We start from the raw sequence: 27,558 nt of genomic DNA on the forward strand, positions 1-27,558 counted from the left end.
CAACAAAAGTTCCCTTGAGATTTCATTTAAGTGGAAACTTAAAAGCCAAGAGGGAGCGAACCACGTGAAAATGAGGGAAGAAGAGCCCAGCATGTTAGAGCAAAGGCCCCGAGTATAAAGTGCTTGGCTTCAGAGAGGATCGGAGAGAAGACTGGGAAATGGTGAGTGGAGGAGAATGGGGGCTGGGCGGGGGGGATGGCAGGGTTTTGTGGCCATGTTAGGAGTTTGTTCGGGATCCCAAGTGTGGTGGGAGTCCCTACAGGGTCTTTACTGGAAAGTGACATGTTCTGATTTAAGAAAACCATCGTCCGTTTTGTGGAGAATAGATTTAAAGGGCAGGTATGGGCGTGGAGAGAGCTGATATACATCTGTAACAACAGACCAGGTAAGAGATAGGGTGGCCTGGACTAAAGTGTAGCCTTTGGACGTGGGGAAAAGTGTGTTTGGAATACACCTGGGAGGTAGAGTAAGGGATTGAACGTGCAGGGGACAGGGGAAGGGACACATCAAGGATGACTGTGAGATTTTGAATCTGAGTAGCTGGTATCGTGTATCAAGTTGTCAGCATGTACCAAGTTGTCAGCAGTGGGTTGGGGAGGATGGGTTTGAGAGGAAAAATGTTTTGGACCTGTCAAGTTTGTGGTGCCTGTTACATTTTCATCCAGGCAATGATGTCAAGTATGGAGTTAGGCATTTGGGTCTTACGGTCTAAGGGTTGGAGTGATAAATGTGGGCATCTTCAGCATTAGTGTGCTGTTTAAATCCAGGGGCAGGAACAGAGTCACGTGGAGGAACACGTAAGAGTGGAGAAGGCTCAAGGCTGAGCTCTGAAGAGCCCCACATCTAGGGGTTAGTTGGAAGAGGAAGAGCCAGCAAAGAGCTGGGGAAGAAGCAGCCAGAGAGATGCAAGGAAAACCAGCAAACCGCAGCCCGGGTAGACCAGGAAGCCAAGAACAGTGTATGAAAAGGAGGGAGTGGCAGATGACACTCAGTGTGTTTGGTTGGTCAGTAAGGAAGAAGGAGGAGTTCTTGGATTTGACAAGGTGGGGTCATTGATGATCTTGACAAGGACACTTGCAGTGAGCAGTGGGGGCAGAGTGGTGGCTGAACAGGGTATACTGGGAAAGAGGAGGGAGGGTGTAGATGGGGTTCATATATAGACGGTTCCCGGCTTACGAAGGTTTGACTTGTGATGGTTCAACTATATGATGATGTGAAAGAGATACACATTCTGTAAAAACTGTACTTCGAATTTTGAATTTTGAGCTTTTCCTGGGGCTAGCAACATGCAGTAAGATACTTTCTCGTGATGCTGGGCAGCGGCATTGAGCCTCAGCTCCCAGGCAGCCGTGTGATCAAGGGGGTAAACGACTGATACAACCCTTCTCTTCCCATACAACCATTCTGTTTTCCACTTTCAGTACAGTAGTCAATAAATTACATGAGTTATTCAATACTTTATTATAAAATAGGCTTTGTGTTGGACGATTTTGCCCAAGTGTAGGCTGATGTAAGTGCTCTGAGCACATTTAAGGTAGGTCAGGCTAAGCTATGATGTTCGGTGGGTTAGGTGTATTAAATGCATTTCGACTTAGATATTTTCAACTTATGATGGGTTTGTCAGAATGTAGCCCCGTTGTAAGTTGAAAAAGACTTAAGTATTGTTTTCTCATGGGTGGGTGTTATTGAGGGATTGGGGGATTAGCTTTGCTCTCATATTATTTTGTATTGCCTTATTTTCCTAATTGCAACAAACTTCTCTTAATGCTGTAATCTGAAAGGCTTACATTTTCATTGTTTAAGAAGTTTTTTTAGAAAAAATAATCCCCCCTAGGTTAACTGAACATCTCTGACTTTTAACAGCTGTGGTTTATACTTCACACTCTCTTCCTCCTTCTCCAGACTACTTTTCAAATTTGTCATTTTCTTCCTGTAGAATAACTTGTATAGCTGTGCTAAAAAAGCAAATCAATCCAAAAAAATAGGTTTTAATTTTATAAGACATTTACAAATGGAGCCTTCCGTAGCTTTCATGGCCGTGAGTTCAGGGAGAAGGTCTGAGAGAAGAGGAAATGGAGAACCATGTGTACACAGGCTTTTGAGAAGTCCAGTGGCATGTTACTAAGGTGGGAGAAACCAGATTGTTTTGGTGTGTCGATGGGCTGGTTCCAGAAGGAAGGGAACCACGTAGGAGCCGAGTTCTCGAGAAGGTGAGGGGATCTCAAGCCCTAGTGGAGGGACTGGCCTTCAGATAAGGAGGGACGTCTCCTCCACTCCACCTGGAGGGAAGGAAGAGAATGTGTGTGTGAGAGCGCCTGGGGGCCTCAGAGTGGCCTCTCCAAGTACTGGCTCCCCAGTACTTGGAGTTTCCTTCTGTGAAACTCCCTAGGCCCTGAATTCTCTGTCTTCTCACCTTTTTTTTTTTTTTCCCCAAACAATTTTTGAGTTTCAACTCAAAATCAAAAAGTAGTTTGGAAAAAAAAAAAAAAGGTCATGAAGAACCTAGGGGCAAGACGGGAATAAAGACACAGACCTACTAGAGAATGGACTTAAGGATATGGGGAGGGGGAAGGGTAACCTGGGATGAAGTGAGAGAGTGGCATGGACATATATACACCACCAAATGTAAAATAGATAGCTAGTGGGAAGCAGCCGCGTAGCACAGGGAGATCAGCTCTGTGCTTTGTGACCACCTAGAAGGGAGGGATATGGAGGGTGGGAGGGAGGGAGACGCAAGAGGGAAGAGATATGGGAACATATGTATATGTATAGCTGATTCACTTTGTTATAAAGCAGAAACTAACACACCATTGTAAAGCAGTTATACTCCAATAAAAACGTTAAAAAAAAAACGTAGTTTTGAAATTTTGAAATACATACATTTTGTTATGTACTCAGTTTAGGAGTGGGAAGACTCAAATATCGAGTGTTAGGATTTTCTACTCACTATGAATGGGTTCCTTCCTAATTGCTCTTTTCTATCAGTCAGGATAGGCTAGGCCATTGCAGTTAACAGGCACCTCTAAAATCTCAGGAAAGCTTGTATCTCATGCTGTCTGTGGGCCATCAGCCTGGGCTCCCTCCAGGCCCTGCCCAAGGAGCCTCTCCACCCAAGCATGGCCTGTCCCTGTGCTGCAGAGGGAAAGTGTATCACACACTTGCTGTGATGAATTCCTTTTCTGTACAAGTGTCACCTCCCAACCCAGCCACACATCGTTGGCCAACACCATGTCCTGGGGACAGACCAGCCTTGGAGTGGGCAGCCCTCCATGTGCCGGGAGGAGAGAGAACAGCGCTGGGGGGCTCGCCCTGCAGACGACCGCACATCCCTCCCCAGAGAGGGCCTCCGTGGAGTGTAGGGTTGCTTCTGCGCCCAGCCTCATCCTTTGACCACAGCATCTAAAATTCTGTCACTACAAATCCATTCTGTTAGTTTTAAGCTTTCCTTTTTCCAAGTATTTGCTTCAGAAATACAAACCGCTCTGGAAAACCTAGTGAACAGTCAACGTTTCTTTTTTCTCCGAGGACCTTTATTATTTTCTCTGGTGGACTCGAAGCTGTAGGAGAGTTTGTATCCTGAACGCAGTGTTTTTAAAGTAATGTTTATTTTCCTACTTTACTTAATAAAGAACGCATAGAACTGCCGATCAGCCGCACAGCCCGAGTTGCTGATAACTGCAGTCTGATCTGTGCAGCCTCGTCTTACAGGTCTGCTTCCCATTGGGCTTCTCCAAATTCTGCCCATAGCTCTCGGACCTCCGTTACTCCTCTGTGGGCCCATCTGGATCCAGGAGCTGGGATTGGGCCCACGGTTCTCGGATGCCACGGGTCTGCGAGAGGAGGGCAGGATGATGCTAGAGGCAGGGAAGCAGACCGGGGGCTTGCAGCCACGCGTGACCCCCTCAGCTGTATCGCAGCCTAGCCGGCCGCTGGCCTGTCCGCATTCTCCTTAATTTTTCCATCCGTCCGCTCCAGCCCCTCCTTGCCCCCTGCTTTTTGTCTTACCCCTCAGGCCTCCTCCCTCTCTCCCCAACCCCTCCAAGAGCTGGATCCCCTCCGTGGGTGCTCTGTCCTCCACGGCCACAGGGCTGGCCAACAGCAGGGTGAGTCTCTGGGAGATGACACTGGCGCGCTCTGCTCGACTGCCCCTAATGTGGCCCTCTTTCATCAATGGGAGATACACGTGTGATCTAGCCAGAGTCTTGCCTTGGGGTGACGTTGGTGAGTTACAGTCCTCTGTACCCCACAGTATTGAGGGTTTGGGGTGATGTCAGCTTGGGTGAACGATTGATGTTGTTATTGATACAGCGGCGGGCAGGCTCCTGGCTGGGGTCAGTGTGAGCAGGCAGGGCAGCCAGTTCCGAGATGGGTGGTCAAAAGGCAGTGACTGTTTGCCGTTGTTTCATAGGCTAGTGTGGCTTCTTGTGAAATAGCACATCCCTTATTTGACCAGCCTTGAGAAATGCCCACGGACCCGCACGGTCTGGCCCCTGCCCTCTGCCCCTCGTCCACTCGTCCACTCAGCTGCAGAGTGGCCGCCCCACTTTGTTTGCATGTACGCACTCACACTCCCCGCCCTCCTCTCCCCACTCTGCCTGGAATGTCTGCCGCCCCCCTGGCCCACCCCTTCACTCACTCTCACTGCACAGATGAGAGACCCTGTCCCTCTCCGTCCTGTGTGAGAGAGCAGCCCTCTGCATCCCAGTCCCACATCCAGCTTTATTGCTTCCCCACTGCACTCATCCCTAGCTGACATCATCTTCTCATCTGTTTATGTGTTCATTCCTCTTCCCTTTAGAGAGTGGTCTTGCCCCCCGCTATGTCCCCAGAGCCCAGAGTAGATACATATAAATACTTAACGAATGAATGAGAGAGGCCACAATAGATGAAGCAGTGTTACATTGTCTAGTTATCATGGCCAGAAACCTATACAAATGGAACGTTTCCTTTCTGTAAAATTTCTGTGTCAGACCATCTCCCTCTGCTCTGATAATTGGTTCTGTCCATTCAAAACCAACAAATAATGTCGGAAAATGAATGTTTACCACCATTTGAACTGCTGTGAAATTTTCTGCGTGATCTAATCTTTAAGACTGTCTTGGGTCGTAGTCTGACAAAAGTAGGAAATAGCACTACTTCTCCCTTTTAGAGCATCAAAGTAAATTTTTCTTTATATTTTCCTTGCACACATTTATTGTTGTTGTTACCTGCTTACAAATGTTTGCAAATCTTTTAGACAAGTTGAGCAATAAAAAAAGTAGTTCTACTAACATGTAAATTCAGTTGACCCATTCATTCCTTGTTGTGTGTTATGAGTCTGTGACCATTACTCTGGATTTTTTTTATTACTTTTCCCAGATTTTGGAAATCTAACTTGTTTTCTAAAGCAGCCTCTTACTTCATGCATTCAGTTTCCCTTTCCTTCTTCACTTTTCAACATCTTTATTGATTTGTGTATATGGTTTTTATAAGGTCTTTCCACACTGTTAGTCTATGTGAGGCCCCAGAAGACCCTGTGCCCAAGAGAGAAGCCAAAGGATGCCTAAGACACTTTTACTAATTAATAGTGATTTAAATAAAATGGAATTTTCAAGTGAGGAATTCCAGTGAGTATCTAGGAATGACTGGGTGAAAAGATGGCTTAAGTAAATAAAAATAATTGTTTCACAAACATTTATTAAGCAACTACCTTGTATCTGGCAGTGCTGGGAATATAAGGGAGGATGGAGTTTACTAGGGAAATGGGGATATCATCAAAGATTTTTAGCAGTTTGCTTTCAGTTGATCACTGGTCTTATGGCACCCCAGAGGAAGAGGAGCATCTAAGACTGTTGCTGGGAGGAAGGGCTTCCTGGAAAGGAGCTCTGGGCAGACGGGGAAGGGCGCTGGAGGGAGGAGAGCTCCTATACAGCAGGGGTGTCCTCAACACCACAGCTGGAGCCTAGTGGCAAGAGATGGGCCTGGAAAGGGAGACGGGTCCAAACCCTAAGGGTCTGGTGTGCACCCAAACGGGGTGAGGTTTTTATCCTGTGTACAGTGGGGAGCCCTTGAAAGGACCTGTGCCAGATATACATGGGGCATCTGCCCGGTGCTCACGCCAGGGTCAGGAGTCAGGCAGAGTCCTGAGGAGTGGCAGGGGTGGTGGTGAACGAACCCATGGGCACAGCTTGAGCACCTCAGTGGGGTGCATCGAAGGGGCAAGAGGAACAAAGCCTCAAGGGAGCTTCAAGGTTTAAGGGACAGGAGGGTTGAAGAGGTGGGGAAGAGGAACCAGGAAAGCTTGCAGCAGCTGGGGAGAAGTTTCAAGGACTTGGAACCTGTTGTTCCAAGAAATTCCACGGTCTTGCAGGGAAGTCACAGTGGCTGTGGGTTGGGCAGTGTTGGGATTGCCCGTGAGCATTTGGTGGTGAGAGCAGCCAGCCAGAGTCTGGCAGCAGTGGACTGAAAAGGCTGTGAGTGGAGCCTGTGAGCCTGGCCGCTTTAATGGAGTGAGGTGGAGGGTCTCCTTACAGTCCGGGGCTTTGTGTGTTAATTCCTAGGTAGTAGAGCTATTACACAAAACTCGCTAAATAAAACCTTTGGAACTCAGCATGCTGGCTTTGTAGCCAGCTTTTCTGCACACACAGCCCTGATGCTTCACAAGCGTCAGATGTTCTCCATCCACCATCCTGAATGCCATCTATCATCACTACAGCACAGTGTTCTTTTCTAGATCTTCCAGGAACATGATTCGATTATTCATCTTAAGCTTTCATTTTTCTTAGACTTTGATCTTCACTGCCTTAACGCTGCCTTGATTACAGGTGATAATAAAAAGGTGTGTGTGTGTGTGTAATCCAAAGTATATTATTTCCACATTTTAAAACATTTTTAAATGAATAGACAAGATCGTCCGTCCATGATAGTGCTGGGGTAGACAAGGTAGTGGGAGGCATTTCGTAGCCATCAAAAAAAATTATATATGGTTTCATTGATGAGATTTTTTGCTACTGTTATTCTGCTGCACAAATATAAAACATTCACACAGCCAAGCTTAGAACAGAAAGCAAAGAAGAATCACGGTAGGATTTCTGAACTTGGTGATTTGCCTTCATTCCCCCCCCCGCCCCGCCCCGTTCTCTTTTCCGCCTCCCAATGGCTGTTTGTGATGCTCCTCTAAGCCTCTGTTCTGTCCCTTCTAACGGACCATCTCTTTGCAGCTTGCCCTCACCAGCACGAGTCTACTTCTGGCCCCATGCATCGCAGTGGGGGAGTGAAATGCACTGTGCGCTCATGAGCTTCCTAATGATTGTTTTTTAAGCAACATGAAATCATCTATGGTGGGTTTCTTGTTTTGCCTCTTACTCACCTGAGGGGTCTATTTTGATGGTTTGCATTTGTATTGTCTGAGAGACTCTAGGTAGAAGTAGATCAGAGGGTAATAGCAGCATTGGATGTGTCCAACAGAAACCCACATGAATGTCTTTGTGCCTGTGAATTTTACTTGCAAATTCACCTTTTCGGTATTCCAGTCATTCATTTTTCTACAACAAAATTATTTTGTGTGCATTTGCTTCTCGCAGTGTTTTGCTGCATCTCAGTTTCCCCTTGGAGGTACAAATGAAAAGTGGTACTTGGACAGTTGTACCAGCTTCCTGGTTCGGGGGCTTTTGCCAATGCTGTCCTTGACTCGGGGCCCCCCTTGGCTTTGTGCAGGTTATTCCATCCCCCACCCCACGGCTGCAAACTGCTTGATTGCAGAAACACCGCTCCCCTTTCTCCTCTTTTAACATCTGTCTCTCTCTAATAGTTCACACTCTTAAGAATGCATAACGGCCAGCCGCAAATGGTTAAGCTGCAAAGTTCTGTTCTGTTACTGAACAGTCCGGCTAGAGTTTGTCTTTTCAACATTGGTTATTTTATTTTTCTAGTGCAATAAAATAAATAAGTGGTCTGATGTAGGTGTGAGTTAATGAGGATTTGAAATGGATTTCAAGCATTCTTTTTTTTTTTTTTTTTTTTCTTGCGGTACGCGGGCCTCTCACTACTGTGGCCTCTCCCGCCGCGGAGCACAGGCTCCGGACGCGCAGGCCCAGCGGCCATGGCTCACGGGCCCAGCCGCTCCGCGGCATGTGGGATCCTCCCGGACCGGGGCACGAACCCGTGTCGCCTGCATCGGCAGGCGGACTCTCAACCACTGCGCCACCAGGGAATCCCTTCAAGCATTCTTATTGGGTGTTTATGATGCAGTTGCAATCTCATGAGTCAATTACCAGAACCAAACAGTGCAAGAGCCGTAAAGCTCATCCACCGTGGCACCGCTAAATTAATAGATTAACAGCTACACACAGGAAAATGGCAGATGTTAAATATTTTTCATTAGTAATAAGTTGGAAGTTTGGGATCCCTTATCCATGCTTATACAGCCTCTTAAGTACCTCAACCAGAGTTAATTTATATTTTTTTACTTTTCAGCTTACAAGCACTGTGATGCCAGACTCTAGATTGCTGTGTTTGTATGGATTTTTAAAAAAATTTTATTCAATTTATTTAAACTAAAAACAAAACAAAATAGTTCACCCATTTCGCCTACCCCCCACCTCTGGCAACCACCACTCTGTCCTCTGAGCTTAGTTTTTGTTTCGTTTTCTTAGATTCCGCATAGAAGAGAGAGCATATGGTATGTGCCTTTCTCTGTCTGACTTAATTTCACTCAGCATAATGCCCTCCAGGTCCATCCACGTTGTGGCAAATGGCAGGATTCATTCCTTTTTATGGCTGAGTAATATTCCTGTGTGTGTGTGTGTGTGTGTGTGTGTGTGTGTATCTCACAATTTTTTTGATCCATTTATCTATTGATGGACACTTAGTTGTTTCCATATCTTGGCTATTTTAAATAATGCTGCAATAAACATAGGGGTACATATATCTTTTTAAATTAGTGTTTTCACTTTCTTCAGATAAATACCCAGAAGTGGAATTGCTAGATCATGTGGTAGTTCTATTTTTAATATCTTTTGAGGAACCTCCATCACCATTTTCCATAGTGGCTGCACCAATTTACATTCCCACCAACAGTGCACAAGAGTTCCCTTTTCTCCACATTCTTGCCAACACTTGTTACTTCATGTCTTTTTGATAATAGCCATTTTAACAGGTAAAGTGATATCTCATTGTTTTTTGTTTTTTGTTTTATAAATTTATTTATTTATTTTTTGGGTGTGTTGGGTCTTCGTTTCTGTGCGAGGGCTTTCTCTAGTTGCGGCGAGCGGGGGCTACTCTTCCTCGCAGTGCGCGGGCCTCTCACTGTTGCGGCCTCTCTTTTTGCGGAGCACAGGCTCCAGACGCGCAGGCTCAGTAGTTGTGGCTCACGGGCCTAGTTGCTCCGCGGCATGTGGGATCTTCCCAGACCAGGGCTCGAACCCGTGTCCCCTGCATTGGCAGGCAGATTCTCAACCACTGTGCCACCAGGGAAGCCCTGTCTCATTGTTTTGATTTTCATTTCCCTGGTGATTAACGGTGTTGAGCATCTTTTCATGTGCCTGTTGGCCATCTGTATGTCTTCTCTGAAAAAATATCTATCCAGATCTTTTGCCCATTTTTTAATTGGATTATTTGGTCTTTGCTATTGAGTTGTATGAGTTCTTTATATATTTTGGAGAGTAGCCCCTTACCAGATGCATGATTTGCGATTATCTTCCCCCATTCAGTAGGTTGCCTTTTCACTTTATTGAAGGTTTCCTTTGCTCTGCAGAAGTTTTTTGGTTTGATGTAGTCCCACTTATTTATTTTTGCCCTTGTTCCTTTTGCTCTTGGTGTCAGATTCAAAAAATCATCAAGACCCATGTCAAGAAACTTACCATCGATGTTTTCTTCTAGGAGTCTTATGGTTTCAGGTGTTATGGTCAAGTCTTTAATCTATTTTGAGTTAATTCTGGTGTATAGTGTAAGACAGTGGTCCATTTTCATTTTTCTGCATGTGGCTGTCCAGTTTTCCCAACACCATTTATTGAAGAGACTGTCCTTTCCCTATTGTGTATTCTTGGTTCCTTTGTTGTAAATTAGTTGACCATATGAGCATGAGTTTATTTCCGGGTTCCCTATCCTGTTACACTGATCTGTGTGTCTGTTTTCGTGCCAGTACCATAGTGTTTTGATTACTCTTGGTTTATAATATAGTTTGAAATCTGGACACATGATTGCCTCCAGCTTTGTTCTTTCACAAGGTTGCTTTGGCTGTTCAGGGTCTTTTGTGGATCCATACCAATTTTAGGATTTTTTTTTTCTATTTCTGTGAAAAATACCATTGCAATTTTGATAAGGATTGCGTTGAATCTCTATATTGCTTTGGGAAATATGGATATTTTAACAATATTAATTTTTCCAATCCATGAGCATGGGATGTCTTTCCATTTATTTGTGTCGTCTTCAATTTCTTTCATTAATGTCCTGTAGTTTTCAATATATAGGTCTTTCATCTCCTTGGTTAAATTTATTCCTATGTCTTGTATTCTTTTTGATGCAATTATAAATGGGACTATTTTAATTTCTCTTTCTCATAGTTGATTATTAGTGTAAAGAAATGCAACAGATTTTTGCATACTGATTTTGTATCCTGCCACTTTACTGAACTTGTGGATTAGTTCTAACAATGTTTTGGTGGAGCCTTTAGGGTTTTTATATATACGATATCGTGTCTTCTGCAAATAGTGACAGTTTTACTTCTTCCTTTCCAATATGGATACTTACTCCTTTTTCTTGCCTAATTGCTCAGGCTAGGACTTGCAATACTGTGGTGAGTAATTAGTGGCAAGAGAGGATATCCTTGTCTTGTTCCTGACCTTAGAGAAGGGCTTTCAGCTTTTCCCCATTGAGTATGTTGTTAGCTCTAGGCTTATCGTGTATAGCCTTTATTATGTTGAGGTATGTTCCCTCTATACCTGCTTTGTTGAGAGTTTTTATCATAAATACATGTTGAATTTTGTCAAGTTCTTTTTCTGCATAAGATTTTTAACCCATTTTGTTAATGTGGTATATCGCATTGACTGATTTGTGGGTGTTGAACCATCCTTGCATCCCTAGAATAAATTCCAATTCAATATATTGTTGGATTTGGTTTGGTAATATTTTGTTGAGGATTTCTTTTAATGAACTGCCACTTAAAATACTTTTTCTTATGTTTGATTGAAGCATGGGGTCCAGTTTGAGCATTCACTTCCGCATTTGTCCAGCACTCATTTTCTAAGTGCCTACTGTCCTCTGGGCACTGTATTAGGTATAGATGTAAACTGATGCACGGCCCCACGAGGGAGATGCATGATGGTGCAATAGTTGTGCCATTGAGGGTTCAAGAGGAGCCCCTGGGGGAGGGGCCAGAGGATTTGCTGATCCCTTGTTTACAGGAGCTAACAGCATGGAGTCTGGAGTCAGACAGCCCAGGTTCAAATCCTGACTCTATCACTTATGAGATATATGTTTTGGACTAGTTACTTTTCTGTGTCAAAGTGACTTCCCTAAAAAATGGCAGTATTCATGGTATAACGTGTGAATTAAAATGAGGGAATATTTATAACGCTCTTAGAGTAGTGTTTGGTACATGGGAAAAACTATGTAAGTGTTTTAAACAAATCAAGTAAAATAAAAACTGTATATTGTGACCAAAGTAAGGACTAAGGAAAACTCTATTGTGAAAAATATAGAAACTAAGTGGCAGGCATTTTAATATTTGTTTTTAAATGTATGGAAACTTCAGTCGATAGTTAACTTATATATAGGAATTTACTATTACTAGGTTCTGTCTCCAGAGCCTTGGATAACTTTTGTTCCCTGTATTTTCAGTTACTTTGACTTTTTCAGGTAGAGAAGAACTTTGTAAAAATTAGGGAAGTTCCGAAATGAAATGACCTGCCATTTGTCTTGTTGTAAATTTCTTTCTCATTACTAGAAATATCCAAGCAAAGGTTGAACCTGCCTGAGATGTAGCTCTGGGGATGCCTGCATTGGGTAGGAGTAGATGGGGGTCAAACAAGTGAATTCCTAAGAGCCGATGATTTGTTTCTTTTCAGTCATACTTTAGTCTATTCAGGCATGTGACATTGGGAGCCAGGGTCTGGAGATGTGAAATGGCAGTTTCACTGGAGAAGATAGCTGGGAAGGATTCACAGATGTTGAAGGCGGAGAGTAGAGTCTCAATTGCTGGTCTCAAACGTGGACTTCATTTTGTGAAAAATGGGGAGGCATTGCAGTTTTCAGTAGGGGAATGACCTAGATTAAAAGGAAGATGTTTTTTTGATTGCAGGGAGATTAATCTGGTAACAAGTATCCAAAGACTGGAAGCAAGAGTCCTGTTAGGAGACAAGGCCACCATGTGGATAGGCAGGGCTAGATAAGATGACATGTGAGAGGCATCCAAGATGACTTTGAGCCTCAGGAACTGAGGCTGGCTGGTGTATAGGAATTTGTGGCATCGGAAAGAGAGTCTTTAATATGTAATTCTAACTCATTTATTCAGTCAACAAATAAATTCATAAACAAATGTTTACTGAATGCACACAGTGCAGTGCTCATAGTGACCTGAGGTTGGACTCATCATGTTGTTTTCATGAAGAACAAAACAGACACACGTGCATTCCACATGCAGCCTAAAAGCCCACTGTGGTGAGCCTCATTACGGGGCAATGTATGCATTCTTAGAGAGCACCTCAGAAACAATGCCTGTTAAGAAACAGAAACTGCTTTCTCTGAACCTCTGCATATAGTAAGTAGGTCCTTCACTTTTATGAAAATGTCTGATTGTGTGTTTGCCTTGACCACAAGGAAATCGGGGCAGTGGAACTGACGGTGGCTTTTATGTTTCACAGTCAAGTCATATTTATTCATCATAGCCCCTTATGTCTTTCTACCTTAAAATATGTGAATACCTCTAAACTCTAAAAACTCATCAGAGTGCCATGTTCCACTTGTGTCTGTACCACTGGCTTTCTTTCCTCACGTTCAGAACCTTCCACTTTCTATTTCACTTCTTGCTGCACAGTTTGAGACCGGGAATAGGTTTATTATTCCAAAGAACAGATGGCTGAGCCTTTGAGAGCCGGTGCATTTCTGCAGAGACTATGCATATAGCACTTACCACAATGTTGGTGCTCAAGAAATGTCCCAAAAATTAAAACAGATTTTTTAAATAGACCGACTTCGCTGTCATTGAGGTGCCCCACAGGAGTTTTTTAAATCTCCAGTGTTACAAAAATGTCCAGCTATCCTTTGGAAAGCAGACTAAAACAATCTGAAATAAACACTTCCCTTTATATTTTCTGCCCAAAGGTGACCCTTAAACTCTCCCCCACTCCTCCAAAGTTAAAAGTCTAGAAAAGAGATAGGGTTACAACCTTCCTTGTATCTGAAACAGGCTAGTATTTTTAACGTAAGCACAGCTCAGAAATGTGCAGCGCCTCCCGAAGTTCTTCGTATACTTGTTTTACGAGCTAATGGGGGCACAGAGGTTGCCTTCTGCCCAGTTCTGTGGGTGATGGAATGTCCTGTTCCCTGTTTGCATTGAGCACGGAATTTCTGAGCAGCTCTGCTCCTCGTCACATGTGTCTGCCATCCTTAGCACAGGCCACACAAGGGGCTCTGTCAAGTCTGATGGGAAGGGAAGCTCAGCGCCCTTTATGAACATTCTCCTTTCAACCCGTCAGGCTCTAAAATTAGGCAGGAGTCGCCCTCACCAGACATTCCTCTCTGCAAAGGGCTTGCCCTTTACCGTTTTCCTTCACCTTGCGTGGACGAGCACATCCCATTACCCGTGATAACGAGAGTCCTGGCGTTTGCCTCAGAGAGCACCAAGTCTGAATCAGATTAACTGTGGGGCTGAAGATTGTTTGTTTGGGGAACTTAAATGGTCTCACGTGTTCAAATGTGTTAGCAAAATTGATTTTATTACTAAATGTATTATTATCTCCAGAAAAGTAATCATTTCAGCAGAGAGAGCTGATCTTTTCATAACTGATGTCATTCTCTTGAAGAACAGTAATGTTCCCTTGGTTTGTTATGTTTACTTGCTCCTCTTTTTCCTTTAAAGGAAGATGTTTTTATTTCATCTGTATGAAGCCAGATTCACATGACAGCTGACATGCATACAGATCAGCTGGACATGCATACAGATATACATGCATATCCAGAGAAGGACCACTTGACATTTGGTGATGCCTCGGCACAGTCATGCGGACAGTAGGGATGGTCATCTCTGACATTTTGGACTTATATAAAGTATAACCCTTTTCTCTCTTTTCCTCAAGAGTTTTTTAATTTAAAGGATGCAGATCAGGGATCGGTGAGCTCTTATCTGTCAGTCATTCGTTAGAATACTGGTTTTAAATGTGCAAAATTAGAAGCTGCTTTAAACTGATTACTTATCAAGTTGGGGTTAGTTTTTCTTATGATACTCTCAAGCATTTTTTGTTTCATTTCTGAAGTGAATTGTGCCTTTTAAGAATACTATTGAAACTGAATTTTTTTAGTAGAATGGCATGGCAGGATATAGTGGGATTTTTATTATTCTTTTAATAATCTGTCCTCAAGGTGGAAACACTGATGACTGTTTAGAGAAGGATCATCTTTCTAAGCAGACCCATTCTGCTTTAGAAATAATGATAAGTAATAACTCCTGTATCTGGAATATGGCTTTTGACATGCTTGAATGAGTCTCCTTTTCAAGAGGGTAACGAAAACAAAAAAGCGAAGAAAGGATAGTATCTTGGCCAGAATACTTGTCCCCTGGATTCCCTAGAGGCCAGTGATCATTGTCTTGGGGGTGGGGGGGGGGAGAATATACTAAATTTATGTCAAAGTTTCTAACGTTTGCAAAATTTTGCATAATTACACCCAGTAAAGATGCTTACAAGGAAGTAATAGCTTCAAGTGAATTACTTTCTAATAGGGTAGAAAAAACGCTGGACCAGGGGCTTGGTGTTAATTTTACGTAAGCTAGCAGTGTTACCTGGCAGTTATATTTATGGATCTTGCGTTTCTCGTTTCTAAAATAAGAGAGGGTGACCAGCTAGGTGAGGTCCCAGAGTGACATTCTCTCCTTGTATCTGAAACATTTATTGATTGATTGATTTTTATTTTTTGTGCATTGGGTCTTCGTTGCTGCGTGCGGGCTTTCTCTAGTTACGGTGAGCGGGGGCTACTCTGTTGCGGTTCGCGGGCTTCTCATTGCGGTGGCTTGTCTTCTTGCAGAGCACTGTCTTTAGGTGCGTGGGCTTCAGTATTTGTGGCATGTGGGCTCTGTAGTCGTGGCTCGCGGGCTCTAGAGCACAGGCTCAGTCGTTGTGGCGCACGGGCTTAGTTGCTCCACGGCATGTGGGTTCTTCCCAGACCAGGACTCAAACCCATGTCCCCTGCATTGGCAGGCAGATTCTTAACCACTGGGCCACCAGGGAAATCCCTGAAACATTTTAAATACCCAGAATTTGGGATGATCATCTTGATTCCCCAGGGCTGAGAAAGAGCTGACACCAGCTTTCTTTCCCAGGTGGAACAGTCTCACAACTACTTGAAAATACCCATCTCTGTCCTCTATCGAGATACAGCGTGGGCTTCCCAGAGGGTGTGCTTCCTTATCGCCTTGTTGTGCTGAATGTTCTTGGTTTTAAATGTGGACTAACTTTGTTATGCTGCTGTGGGAGTCTACATAATGAAGTACTTAAGTTTTAAAGGGGAGGAACACGGAATTAAGGCAGGAAACATTCTAAAGTCAGTGTGTGATCAATCTCTGGTTGGCTTACTAACGTCTAGAACTAACTGTGGCTTTGAATCGCCGTCGTGATGTTTATTTTTCATCTGTGGTGTCCCTGATGAAGGTTGCATATCAAAACACGATAAAATAGTCCCTCTCGTGGTCTCCCGGGTGCTTCCAAAGACACTCTGTCTTAAATTCTTCGGTGGTGCTTGTGTCGGTGAAGGTGGACGGGTGTGCCAGGGGAAAGACCCGGTGCTGACGCTGGTGTCACAGGCTCCTGGTTGGACTGGACCTATCGCACGGACCGTTTGCTCTGCTGCTGACAGGAATGGGGTAGACGGGGCCCGTCAGCCTCACATGATGAGCTGTTGGACCTAGATGACGGACGGACTTTTTCTGTTACTCAGGTGGGTGCCTGCTGGATCCCATGGGAGCACTTTGTTGTCCTGTCCGTTAAGGGTCCCATAAAGGCTTTGGCATCCCATCAAAGGTCTGCGCCCACAGTGGACACTCAAAATGAACGGATGTGTATTGTCAGCTCGCTCTCAATTGGTTACAATTATGAGGGCGAAAAGTCTTTTTGCTTTTTAGCTTGAACCTGGGTGGTGGTGTAGCAATAAACTATTGAAAACAGCCCATGGGTTCAAGCTTCAGCAGTCGCCTCCTCATCAAGCAGTAACGGCTTGTGTATCATATAAATAGATAAAATATATTATGGTTGTTGTGTGTTACTAATAATAGTTCGAGGCGCCACTGCTCCTACCACCGCTTCACTTTAGCCAGTGAGAGGAGTCAGGGAGACCAGGTGGGTTTGAGGCTAGCGTGGCAGGGAGTCCTGAGCAGGGTCACCAGCACACATGCGCGAGGAGAGGCCTGAGAATTGAAGTGGCCGAGTGATGCCTGGGCGTGGGGTCCTTGGCACAAGATGTGATTCTGAGAGTTGGCAGTTGGGTGGCTGAGGAGAGAGCGAAGTAAGGGACCACTGCTACTACCCAAAATGAGAGAGCCCCAAAGAGGAGCCTGTACAGGTACACCTAGAGCACGTTGGCTTGCAGATGTAGACGGGCCACCCACCGTGTGACATCACAGCCCTCACAGTGGAGCAACCTGAGGGGCTTCCTAACCAGCCCCTCAACAGGGACCTGCAAATGTGGGCGTGAAGGTCCTTAGCACGGAGTAGTTTATTGGAACTCTCTGAGATGGCAAATGGGGTATTTGCAGAGAGAAAAGAGAAGACCAAGTATAGAAAACTGCAAAACAGTAGCATTTGGCAGCAGGAAGAAGAGCTAGTAATGGATCAATTAGGAAGGTTGAAAGAGAATTAGAGAAATACTGCACCCAGGAAGCCAAAGAAGCAGCTGCAAGATAGGGATCGAAACAGATGAGGCCTGGGAAGAAACCAATTCAAAAACGGCATTTCTGAAAAATGGGAAAAAGAATTATTCTTTAGTAAATGGTGTATAATAGTTGGCTATTTGGGGAAAAGTAGTTAGATACCAGATCATATGTAAAAAGAAACTTCATTTGGATAACCATAAATGTAAAAATTCAAAATGAAAATATAGACAAATATTTTTACACCTTGGGGTGAGGGAGTCCTATCTGTATATGTGCTATGTAAATATATTCAAGATACCACAAAGAAAGTTTAAAAACAGGCTATAGACTGGGAGGAAATACAAACAAAATATGTGACAGAAAGAAAGGTAAATGTCCTTAATGTAAGAAGAGTTTCTGTTAACTAATCAGAAAGGTAAAACACACTGAAAGCGTGGGCACACTTGGTTTTCTGAGGAAGAGATATAAAATGACCAATTAACAGATGAAAATCTTTGCTAATCTAAAAACTGAGCCTTAAAACTGATGAGATGGTAATGTTTGCCTTTTACACTAGCAAAAGTTAAAATCCATCTTAACACCCACTGCTAATAAGAAATTGACACTTAGGTAATATTGTCATTAGGAGCTTAAGTTGATACACCATTTTTAGAGTATTAGTCAGAATCTATTGAATTTTTTTTTATTGGAGTATAGTTGATTTACAATGTTACATTACTTTCTGCTGTATAGCACAGTGAATCAGTTATACATATATCCACTCTTTTTTAGATTTTCCCATATGTCATTACATAGTATTGAGTAGTTCCCTGTGCTATACAGTAGGTCCTTATTCGTTATCTATTTTATATATAGTAGTGTGCATATGTCATTCCCATTCTCCCAATTTATCCCTCCTCCCTGTTTCCCCCCGTAACCATAAGATTGTTTTCTACATCTGTAACTCTATTTTTATTTATAAATAAGTTCATTTGTACCATTTTTTTAGATTTCACATATAAGCAATATCATATATTTGTCCTTCTCTGTCTGCTTTCACTCAGTGTGACAATCTCTTGGTCCATCCGTGTTGCTGCAGATGGCATTATTTCATTCGTTTTTATGGCTGAGTAATATTTCATGGTATATATGTGGCACATCTTCTTTATCCATTCCTCTGTCGATGGGCACTTAAGTTGCTTCCACGTCCTAGCTATTGTAAATAGTGTTGCAGTGAACTTTGGGGTGCATGTATCTTTTCGAATTACGGTTTTCTCCAGATATATGCCCAGGAGTGGGATTACTGGGTCATATGGTAGCTCTGTTTTTAGTTTTTTAAGGAACCTCCGTACTGTTCTCCATGACGGTTGTACCAATTTACATTCCTACCAATGAGGTGGATAACCTCATTGTAGTTCTGATTTGCATTTCTCTAATAATTAGTGATGTTGAGCATCTTTTCATGTGCTTTTTGGCCATCTGTACAGTATGGACCATCCATGTGGGTCTTACTCTGTCTTGCCTGCCACAGACCGCTTCCTGCACTCTCCTCCGAATCCCAGAAGCTCCCTCTCTGTCCCAGCTGATCCCCCTGCCACCGGTGAGGGGGCTTCCCTGAGTGCAGGAACCTTTCCTCTCCTATAGCTCCCCCCCGCCAGGGGTGCAGGTCACGTCTCGTTTCCTTTTTTTTTTCTTTCTTTCATCCTACCCAGTTGTGTGGGGATTTTTCTTGTCCTTTTAGGTGTCTGAGGTCCTCTGCTAGTGTTCAGCAGGTGCTCTGTGAGAATCGTTTCATTTGTAGATGTGTTCTTGATGTACTTGTGGGGAGAGGTCAACTCCACATCCTCCTATTCTGCCATCTTGGCTCTAACTCCTGTGTTGAATTTTTAAATGCACATACACTTTGATTTAGCAATCATGTCTAAGAACACATCCCATAGAAATTATAGCATGAGTATATAAGATTTGTGTAAAAGGGATTTATTCTATCAATCAGTGTTGATAACAGAAAAAGAGTAGTCTGAATAGCCTTTGGTGAGCAAATGGTTAAATAAGTTTGTGTACTTTCATACGATGAAGTACGAGGCAGCCACTTTGTTAAATGAGGTAAATCTGGGTATCTTTACCTGGAAGGAATTCCACATTAGGTAGCTGAGTGGGGAGAAGCCGACTAAGTTTTATCCCAATATTGGCCTGATTCTGTATATTGCCTTTTAATAATAACCTGTGTATGTGAATACGTGTAAACAGATGTGTCTCTATAAGCATGCAGAAAAGTTCGGAAGGATCTACACCACCAGGGTAGAGGTAGGGGTGGAGGGGCAAAGACAAGAAAATTCATCACTGCCCTTCGAAAGGGCAGTGGTGAGGATAGGACTGAACGAGGCAGGCGAGTGTGAGCTGTGGGTGTAGGTTACTGTGGATATGTTTGATCGGGAAGGAAGCAGGAGGGACAGGCATGGCAGTACAAAAGATTTGGGGCGTTGTTGTTGTTATGTAGGATAGGAGAAATTTGAGTCTGTTTGTACGCCAAGGAAAGGGAGACAATACAAAAAGAAAAAGTTGTGGTAATCAGAAGAGTGTGGTAGTAGTGGACTTAGTAAGAAATGAATGATCCTTCTTTCTATGGGGTTCAGAGGGTGAGTGAAGTTGGCAGAAGGTTCTTCCAGAACTCCAAGCAGATGGCCCCCATGAAGATAGGAAAGGCCAGATACAAAAGAGATGGGGATGCACATGGGTGGTGTTGGGAATGCAAGAAAATGGGAAACAATGGGAACAGCTGGGAGATGTGCTAAATCTGCAGGTTTGGTCATCCACCTCCTACTTGTGGGACCAGAATTTCCGGGAATGAAGCCTAGGAAACTGCACTGTTAACATGTTTATCACAGATGCTTAGGCCCAACGCATAAGGTTCAAGAACCACTAGTGTAGATTATGAAGTGGAGCTTTTCGGTTGGGCCAGGTTTGGGGCGCAAGTGGAAACAAGGAGTGTGCTGCCTTTTCTTCCTTACCAGGCAAATCTAGAAAGAAACTTACCCACAAAGCCTCTCTGAAGAAGAGGCTTCAAGAGGAAATCAGTGTCAGTAAAGTCAAAGGAATGGAAAGAGCAGAATGGGAGCTAGCTGGGCTATTTTTAATGTCTGTTTCCAAACTGTCCACATGGATTCCTTCCATAGTTATCAAAAGACCCAGGAGTCAGCCTGCCCGTCTGTTGCGGGCAGGTTAAGGTTTATTGCCATCAATTGCCACTCGATCAATGGAAATGGCGTAAACACCGCTCTGTGCGTATGTATGGAGATTTGATAAAGATTTATACACGTATATATGTTACGTGTGTATGTTTATTTCAAGTCTGAAATAGCCTTCTTTGAAGGAGTCGTCCTGAAGGTGATTCTATTGTAGTCATGCTCACAGTGCCCTTTCACTTCTGGACAGCGTTCACGGTGTTGTTATTTTAACGTCTCAACTACACCAGCTTAAAACTTGGGTATATTTTTGCAGCTATGGGCATAAGGGGGCCTTTGTGCTTTTGACTGTATTCCACAAGGATGCCTCTCTGTCCTGGAGCCAGATGGGAGCATTGCAGACGGAGGTGCAGGCACTGGAAATCCTACAGGTGGTAGCAAGCAAAGCAGTGCCAGAGGAGGAAGCCACGTTGCCCCGAAGCAAGAAGACAGAGCACTTTGCAAACAGGAGGCTCTGAGGGTCAGCTTAGTAGGGACAGAAGTGCACCAGTCCAGCTGACCGGGTGAAGAGTAGGACGCAGAAGGGGAGGTGCCTGAGGAGGGCTCAGCCGGCTGGAGAGGTATTGGGTGCCGGGGCTGGGATTTGAGGATAGGTGGGAAGTTGGGAGGTAGCGGGGGCGGGGGGGGGAAACGCTATTTTTTAAGCAGATGATTCAGTTAGGGTAGAATCGTGTGAGACAGTTTGCTCCCCTGCCCACCCGTCCCCACGCTGTCTCCTCTGTGGTTAGAACGCGCCTACCTGAGGGCCTGGGTTTTAGCTCAGTAGCCCCAGCCATCGCCTGTACCTCTTACTCTGCATTTGCTTGTACTGCCCGCACAGTTACTCTCTAGTAGTGGCTCCTAACCGGCACTAAATAACTTTAACTAAAACCCTGTCTCCTCTGATAACTTTGAACTCTGCCATGTATTCTCCATAATTCCTAAACAGTCAACTTTACATACATCTCAGTATTTCTCTCCAAAGTCAGAAGCAAATGCTTGTTATACTGTTCCTTGGCAGGTTTCAAAAAACGACCAGACTCGCAGGCATTAATGGTGGCCATGTAGTGCCTTTCTCCAAATCTGCCTCGCCTCCCCGCTCTCCCCTGCCCGCCCCCCACTGTTCATTCCCAAGGACTTTGTGGACACTTTCCACGATAGAACTGCTACCTTAAAAAGCTTTGGATAGAATATGGCTCCGAGTCACACTGCCTGTAGAGGTTTATGTCCCTGACTGTGACGTGTGAGGTCAGCAAGACGTTTCTAAGCTGGGGCACTTTCCAGGTGTCATTTGGGATAAAGACACCACGTTTGACCAGAGAAAGCTCTTTACAGATTGTCTGTCCGGAAGAAGCCATTATCAGCTTTGGGTGGCTTACCGTTTGAATAACATTTCATGTTCTCTTTCTAATCCTTTTTCTCTTATTCCTTTTATCCAAAAAGTCATGAATCTAGAAATGTTAACTTACCAGATTCAGGAAGGTTTGATGAGCCTTAATTATCAATCCTGGAGAAAGTGTCTTTGTTTAATCAGAAACAATAGGATTTCTATGTTGCTTCTTATCTACTCTCTAAAGCTAACATACGTTTTGTTGTTGCTAACATTTAATTAATAGTGGAACCTAGGAAAATGAAGAGGGGTTGAGTGTCTTAACATTTAGAGAGGAAGTTGAATATGAAATGTCTTTCCTAGAAAAACAGTCTTCCTAGATTGGGTTGTTTGGCAGAAGAGCCACATCTGAGTTTCCGCTGCCGGGAGGGGTGCTCGGGAGCAGAGAACTGAATGCCTGTTCTCTTACATGGGCCTCGTGGAGACCCTAAGCGGTGGGCACGGTGGCCACATTTTAGGGATAAAGAACGAAAGCTGAGGGGCTTCCTTGGTGGCACAGTGGTTGAGAGTCCGTCTGCCAATGCAGGGGACACGGGTTCGTGCCCCGGTCCGGGAAGATCCCACATGCCGCAGAGCGGCTGGGCCCGTGAGCCATGGCCGCTGAGCCTGCGCGTCCGGAGCCTGTGCTCCGCAACGGGAGAGGCCACAACAGTGAGAGGCCCGCGTACCGCAAAAAAAGAAAAAAAAAAAACTAAAGCGGAGTGAGGACAGACTTGCCAGGGGTCACCTAGCTTTTGAGAGTGGAAGAAGAATTCAAAGTCAAGTCTCCCTGTATTCACTACTCCACACTGTCTCCATAAAAACGGAAATACGCTTCACCATCAACTAGGCCCTTAGTGGTACTGGATTTTCACTGTGCTGCTCAACAGCTTGAAGAATTTACTACCTGTCTGTTTTTCCCATGTAAAAGCATGCAAGTGTTTACTCAGGAATGCTAAATCTAGCTGTTCTGCTTTCTTTTGTTCTAGATTTTCTACCCTAGCAAGGATGGTACAAAGATTCCAATGTTCATCGTGCATAAAAAGGGCATAAAATTGGATGCCTCTCATCCCGCTTTCCTATACGGCTACGGCGGCTTCAACATATCTATCACACCTAACTACAGGTAAGCGTGGCACCTCGGAACTTCAGCGTGCATCTGACCTTCTCCAGACAGTGAGGAGAAACCAAAGACTGGTCTACTGCCTCTGCACCAGAGCCCCATCCCCTTGGTCCCCAGAGGGGAACCTGGATGAAAACAACACTGATTCCTGAGCAGCTCTTACCTTTGTTCATTTGTGCAACGAGTATTCGTTAAGCCTGCTCTGTGTTGGGAAGTGAGACGAGTAAGAAGTGTCCTTACACCATTTTCTTCCCTGAACCAGTGGATATGCTGGTAGTTTCAGTAGAGACCCTCTGAGGTATAGGAAAAATGTTGAAGAGAGGACCACATGGGTGTATGGTCTGTACCTACCTCAGACTCTCCTTTCCTCTGATCTTCAACATCCAGGAAATTAGCAGCCAGCCCATCTTGAGCCTCAGGTTGCAGAAGCCCACAGTTTCCCCAGTTACTAAAAGGAAGAGTGAATAAATTTCAGAAATAGTTCTCAAAGCAAAATTAATTTTAGTTAACAGCAAACAGAAAAATAACCTCACTCGGTACTGTTAGGGTCAGAGTGGAACGAGAAGGAAGAAACATAAAATCCAAACTTTCTAAGAAAGAAGCTCTGTGCTATAGTTTCTTCTGTTTATTTCTAGAAAACATTCTCTAGCCCTGGGCACGCGTTCTTATTTTCTGGTCAGTGTGCCTGATCTCCTCTACCTCTCTCACACCTAGTTTCAACGTCTAAATTTCTGTAAAACTGGAAAATCTGTTTAAAATTCATATTTCAGAAGGAGCTTTCTTTTTTGCAACTTGAACAATTTGGAGAGAGATACTGGGAGAGATGGTAGCAAGGGCTTTTACCGGGTGTGTAACAAGCACAGCACCATTCATACCAGGGCTGTGTCACGTGGGTGGCAGTATTTTGGTTGCCAAGACAGTTGTTTAAAATGAGGTATTCTGCACGCTCCTGAAAACGTATGAGCTTTGCAGTTAATCACTAGTCAGAAGTTATAACATTTCACTTGAACCGAGCAATGTAAAAGTACTGGGCTTCCATGATGACAGCACGTGCGGAGCATCTTCAGGGCTATGTGTGCGGGTGCAGGTGTGGTGGAGGAGGACAGCGGCCCTCACTGGGCACAGGTAGTGGCAGGTTAACTGTTTTTACCATTTCTCAGTGTGTCCAGGCTCATCTTTGTGAGACACATGGGTGGTGTCCTTGCAGTGGCCAACATCAGAGGAGGTGGGGAGTACGGAGAGACGTGGCATAAAGGTGAGGTATTTTCTCTGCAGAAACGCAAATATGGCATAGCCCAAGCCGAGGGGATGAGGGGCAGAAAAGGATGCTTCCAAACACATTGCAGACACCATTCCCCCTTTCAATTGAAAGAGCTCAGTCTTTTCAGTTTATTTTCCTTTGCAGTCTATTTTAATGAAGGACACCTTTTTCAGACGCATCTCCTACATACCATAATCAGTTTGTTTTGTTTTGTTTTTAGCAATGTATAGGGTACATTTTTATCTATCACTGTCAGAAGTGAGTCTGGGGGATACTTTTGGTATTTATTGTGTCTCCTTCTCCTGTTAGCCTGGCTTTTTACTGTTTAGCCTTATTGGCTATCTCAAAACAGACTGCAAAAACAGGCCATTTTCTCTTAAAAGAAAAGAGCACTCTACAATAGAGCTTTCCTATTCCCAGTTCGGGCATCTTTTGCTTGTTTTCTCTGATCTTCCGAACGTTGCTAAGAAATAGCATCCTCCTAGTGTTGCTGCTGGGACTCTAATAAAACCTGCACATGCTAGATAAACACAAGAACAGTCATTTTTCTTTTCTGGTTTTAACGGTTCAGTCCCTGTTCTCTGGCCTCCTGAAGCATGTATTCTAGTTGATTGAGGAAACTGCTCCTATATATTCAACTTTATTCCCCAGATTACCATTCTTTAAAAAGAAAATTATGGCAATCTTTATTTTTAAAGCCCCATCTCTTCCTTTTCTCTCTATACGGAGCACACCCCGTCTCCCAGGCTTTTGTGTATCTGGAATGCATAGACTAACCAATAACTTGAAGAAGATGTTCTTCCCTTACCTTATTCCTGTGTTTGTGGGAGGAGAGTGTGGGAAGCCCCTTCACTCCCGCTGGCTCCCTGCTTCTCCCCTCTCAACATCAGGCGTCCTGTGTAAGACAGTCTGCGGGCACGAGGGCGGCCCCCAGGGCTCAGGCTTGGCCAGCAGCACGTGGCGAGGAGGCTCTTCTCCTGCAGCATTAGCATCCGAGACCACCCTTTGGATCCGTACACCCACTTGTTCTTCTCTGCCTCCTAAGGCCAAGACTCTGGTTTTCTGCATCGATCAGATCAGCAAAGATGAGGGTAGATCTGTAAAGAGCTTTTTTCATAAGCAGCTGTTAGATGTCAGGAGGCAGGAAGGGCCCAAGCCTAAATCCTCAGTCTTCAGCATGCACCCCAAGGACTGATGTCAGACAGCAAACTATTTGAGCATCTTAGCAAGAGTGAGTGTCCCTAATGAACACATGGGCCCCCAGCCTGCCAGCCGTCGTCGGGCCAGCTGCTGCCAGGTGTCATCCTTGAGGCTGTATTGATTGTCACTGTATTTGAAACAGCATAGAATTCATTGTATAGTTTTGACTTGGACCTGATATTAGAGTTTAATTACACTAAAATCATAGTGATATCTTACTGTGATAGTAAGAGATAACTAAGAAAGGAGGAATAAAAGTAAAATCTCTACACACGTTATGTTGGATGTACATCCCAAATCCATATGCTAAGTCTGAACCCCTTGACTCACCCAATTTCCTGGTTAAAAATGTTTAATGTACACACTTAAACACCCACCTGCACGGACTCCTGACCCAGTGGCCTTCTCCTCAAAGAACCCAAGTTCTTTGCCATAGAATTCCTCTGGTCCTCAGGTGTCCACCATGCTCTGGTAGGGAAGAGTGCCCTTGGTCTTGGTCAACTCTTTCATCTCTGTATTAATTATAACCAAGTTATTATCCAGAAGTCTTGGGGGTGGGGGAGTTTGCAGCTTGACTGAAGCTAAAAGTTGATTACCTCTGTTTAGACTGATCATAAACTTTCTCCTAATTTCGGCAGTGAAAGGGCCTGAAATGGAACTTTTCTAGTTAGACCCTAGCATCCTGAACCTCGATAAATCTAGATTTCATTCTGTTAATTGAGTTTAAAATTTAATGCTCTTCAAAATGTTATTATTCCTGGAAACTAAGTAATCCTAGCCATCTTAATTCACCAATACTTTCTTATTAAAATCTTAATAACATTTGTTTTGATATGAAAAAATTTCTTCTGAAAAAGTTTCTTCAGTAGCGCTGCTTCATCTTTAATTGAATTTCTGCAAAAATGGTTAATCTCAAATAGCTAATTAGATCTATGTCTGCTTTTTGTTCATTTCATTGGCAGTTATTTCAGACATCCGTTCCTTTGCGGGCATGACTTTGACTTTTGGCCTTTACTTTTGGATATTACAAGGCCTTACAAATGCTCCTCTCTTTAAGTAGTTTCTTTGTTTGGCTCTACACTGGAATGGCTTCTAGATGAGAAAGCCCAGATTCTCTAAGGAGATGCTTGAGATCCTCTTCATTCAAGCATAGAGAAACTAATGGGCTGCTCTGTGCAGCACCACGTCCCCACCTAATTCCTACCTAAGTTCCTTAAGTACCCGTGGGCAAAGTCAGAGAGCTTCCTTCTCGTAATCACGTCCCCACCTCAGACTCCGGCAGAGAGGAGGGGTGAGAAGTGCACCTCTCTGCACAGAGCACTTTCTTTATTTTTAAATTTATTTATTTTATATTTTATTTTTGGCTGCGTTGAGTCTTCATTGCTGTGCACAGGCTTTTCTCTGTGCACAGCAGGTGAGCAGGGGCTACTCTTCGTTGTGGTGCGCGGGCTGCTCATTGCAGTGGCTTCTCTCGTTGCGGAGCGCAGGCTTCAGTACTTGTGGCGCACGGGCTTAGTTGCTCCGTGGCATGTGGGATCTTCCTGGGCCAGGGATTGAACCCGTGTCCCCTGAACTGGCAGGCAGATTCTTAACCACTGCGCCACCAGGGAAGTCCGCGCAGAGCACTTTCATCTTCCCAGGGAGGGGGCAGCGCACTCATCCCCATTGTCGCATGCTGTGTGGAACTCGAGGACTGGACTCTGATCTGGGTCTTGTGTCAGTTTTGAGTCCAGCTCCTCCCAAGACACAGGTTCTTTTTGTTGACATGCTTTCACATTTTCATTCTCATGGTTGTCTGACGTCATAACAGATCATCTCTTCCCTTTGGGGCATTTGCCTTTTAAGTTCTAAGAGGTTTTAGAAAAATACAAAGGCACCATATGGATTAGCAGTTGTGGTACTGATGATGGATTTCCACAGTGCATAACAAAATTTAAATGGAGGCATTTTTCTAAATGTAGTGGTAGTCCATTGTTTAAGTTGATCGGTAGTTGAAACTATGCCCTATCATCATTTGAATTCCCCTTAGGTTAAAATGTGATTTTTTTTTTTCTGTTTTGTTAATTAACTGTCTTTCACTTTGGCACATTGTAGGTGGTATCTTGGCCAACAAACAAAACTGCTTTGATGACTTCCAGTGTGCTGCTGAATATCTTATCAAGGAAGGTTACACGTCTCCCAAGAGGCTGACTATTAATGGAGGTTCAAATGGGGGCCTCTTAGTAGGTGAGAACTGGGTTTCTTATCCATTGTACTTTACTAGTTAACTCTTGGAGTTTTCAGGTACTCTGATTTACTTTGGCTCATGGATGGGAGCAGTGGTACAGAAAAAGCAAAACCCATTTG

General features: G+C 44.1%; 1 protein-coding gene and 1 long non-coding RNA gene across 3 annotated transcripts in view; one reads left to right on the top strand and one right to left on the bottom strand.

Annotated features, from left to right (window-relative positions):
* Positions 1 to 27,558, top strand: part of PREP (prolyl endopeptidase) — a 137,277-nt gene that overhangs the window by 94,303 nt on the left and 15,416 nt on the right. For both annotated transcript variants that reach the window (XM_060167197.1, XM_060167198.1), the window contains exons 11-13: positions 22,618 to 22,754; positions 23,912 to 24,006; positions 27,307 to 27,438. In XM_060167197.1, coding sequence (XP_060023180.1) covers positions 22,618 to 22,754; positions 23,912 to 24,006; positions 27,307 to 27,438 — 364 coding nt within the window. The remainder of the gene's footprint in view (positions 1 to 22,617; positions 22,755 to 23,911; positions 24,007 to 27,306; positions 27,439 to 27,558) is intronic.
* Positions 23,115 to 27,558, bottom strand: part of LOC132530208 (uncharacterized) — an 83,590-nt gene continuing 79,146 nt past the window's right edge. The window contains exons 2-4 of the long non-coding RNA XR_009543729.1: positions 25,590 to 25,724; positions 24,821 to 25,119; positions 23,115 to 23,199 (exon numbers count right to left, since the gene is read on the bottom strand). This is a non-coding gene — a long non-coding RNA (uncharacterized LOC132530208). The remainder of the gene's footprint in view (positions 23,200 to 24,820; positions 25,120 to 25,589; positions 25,725 to 27,558) is intronic.

This window comes from Lagenorhynchus albirostris, chromosome 12 (assembly GCF_949774975.1).
Source record: "Lagenorhynchus albirostris chromosome 12, mLagAlb1.1, whole genome shotgun sequence".
Taxonomy (NCBI): domain Eukaryota; kingdom Metazoa; phylum Chordata; class Mammalia; order Artiodactyla; family Delphinidae; genus Lagenorhynchus; species Lagenorhynchus albirostris.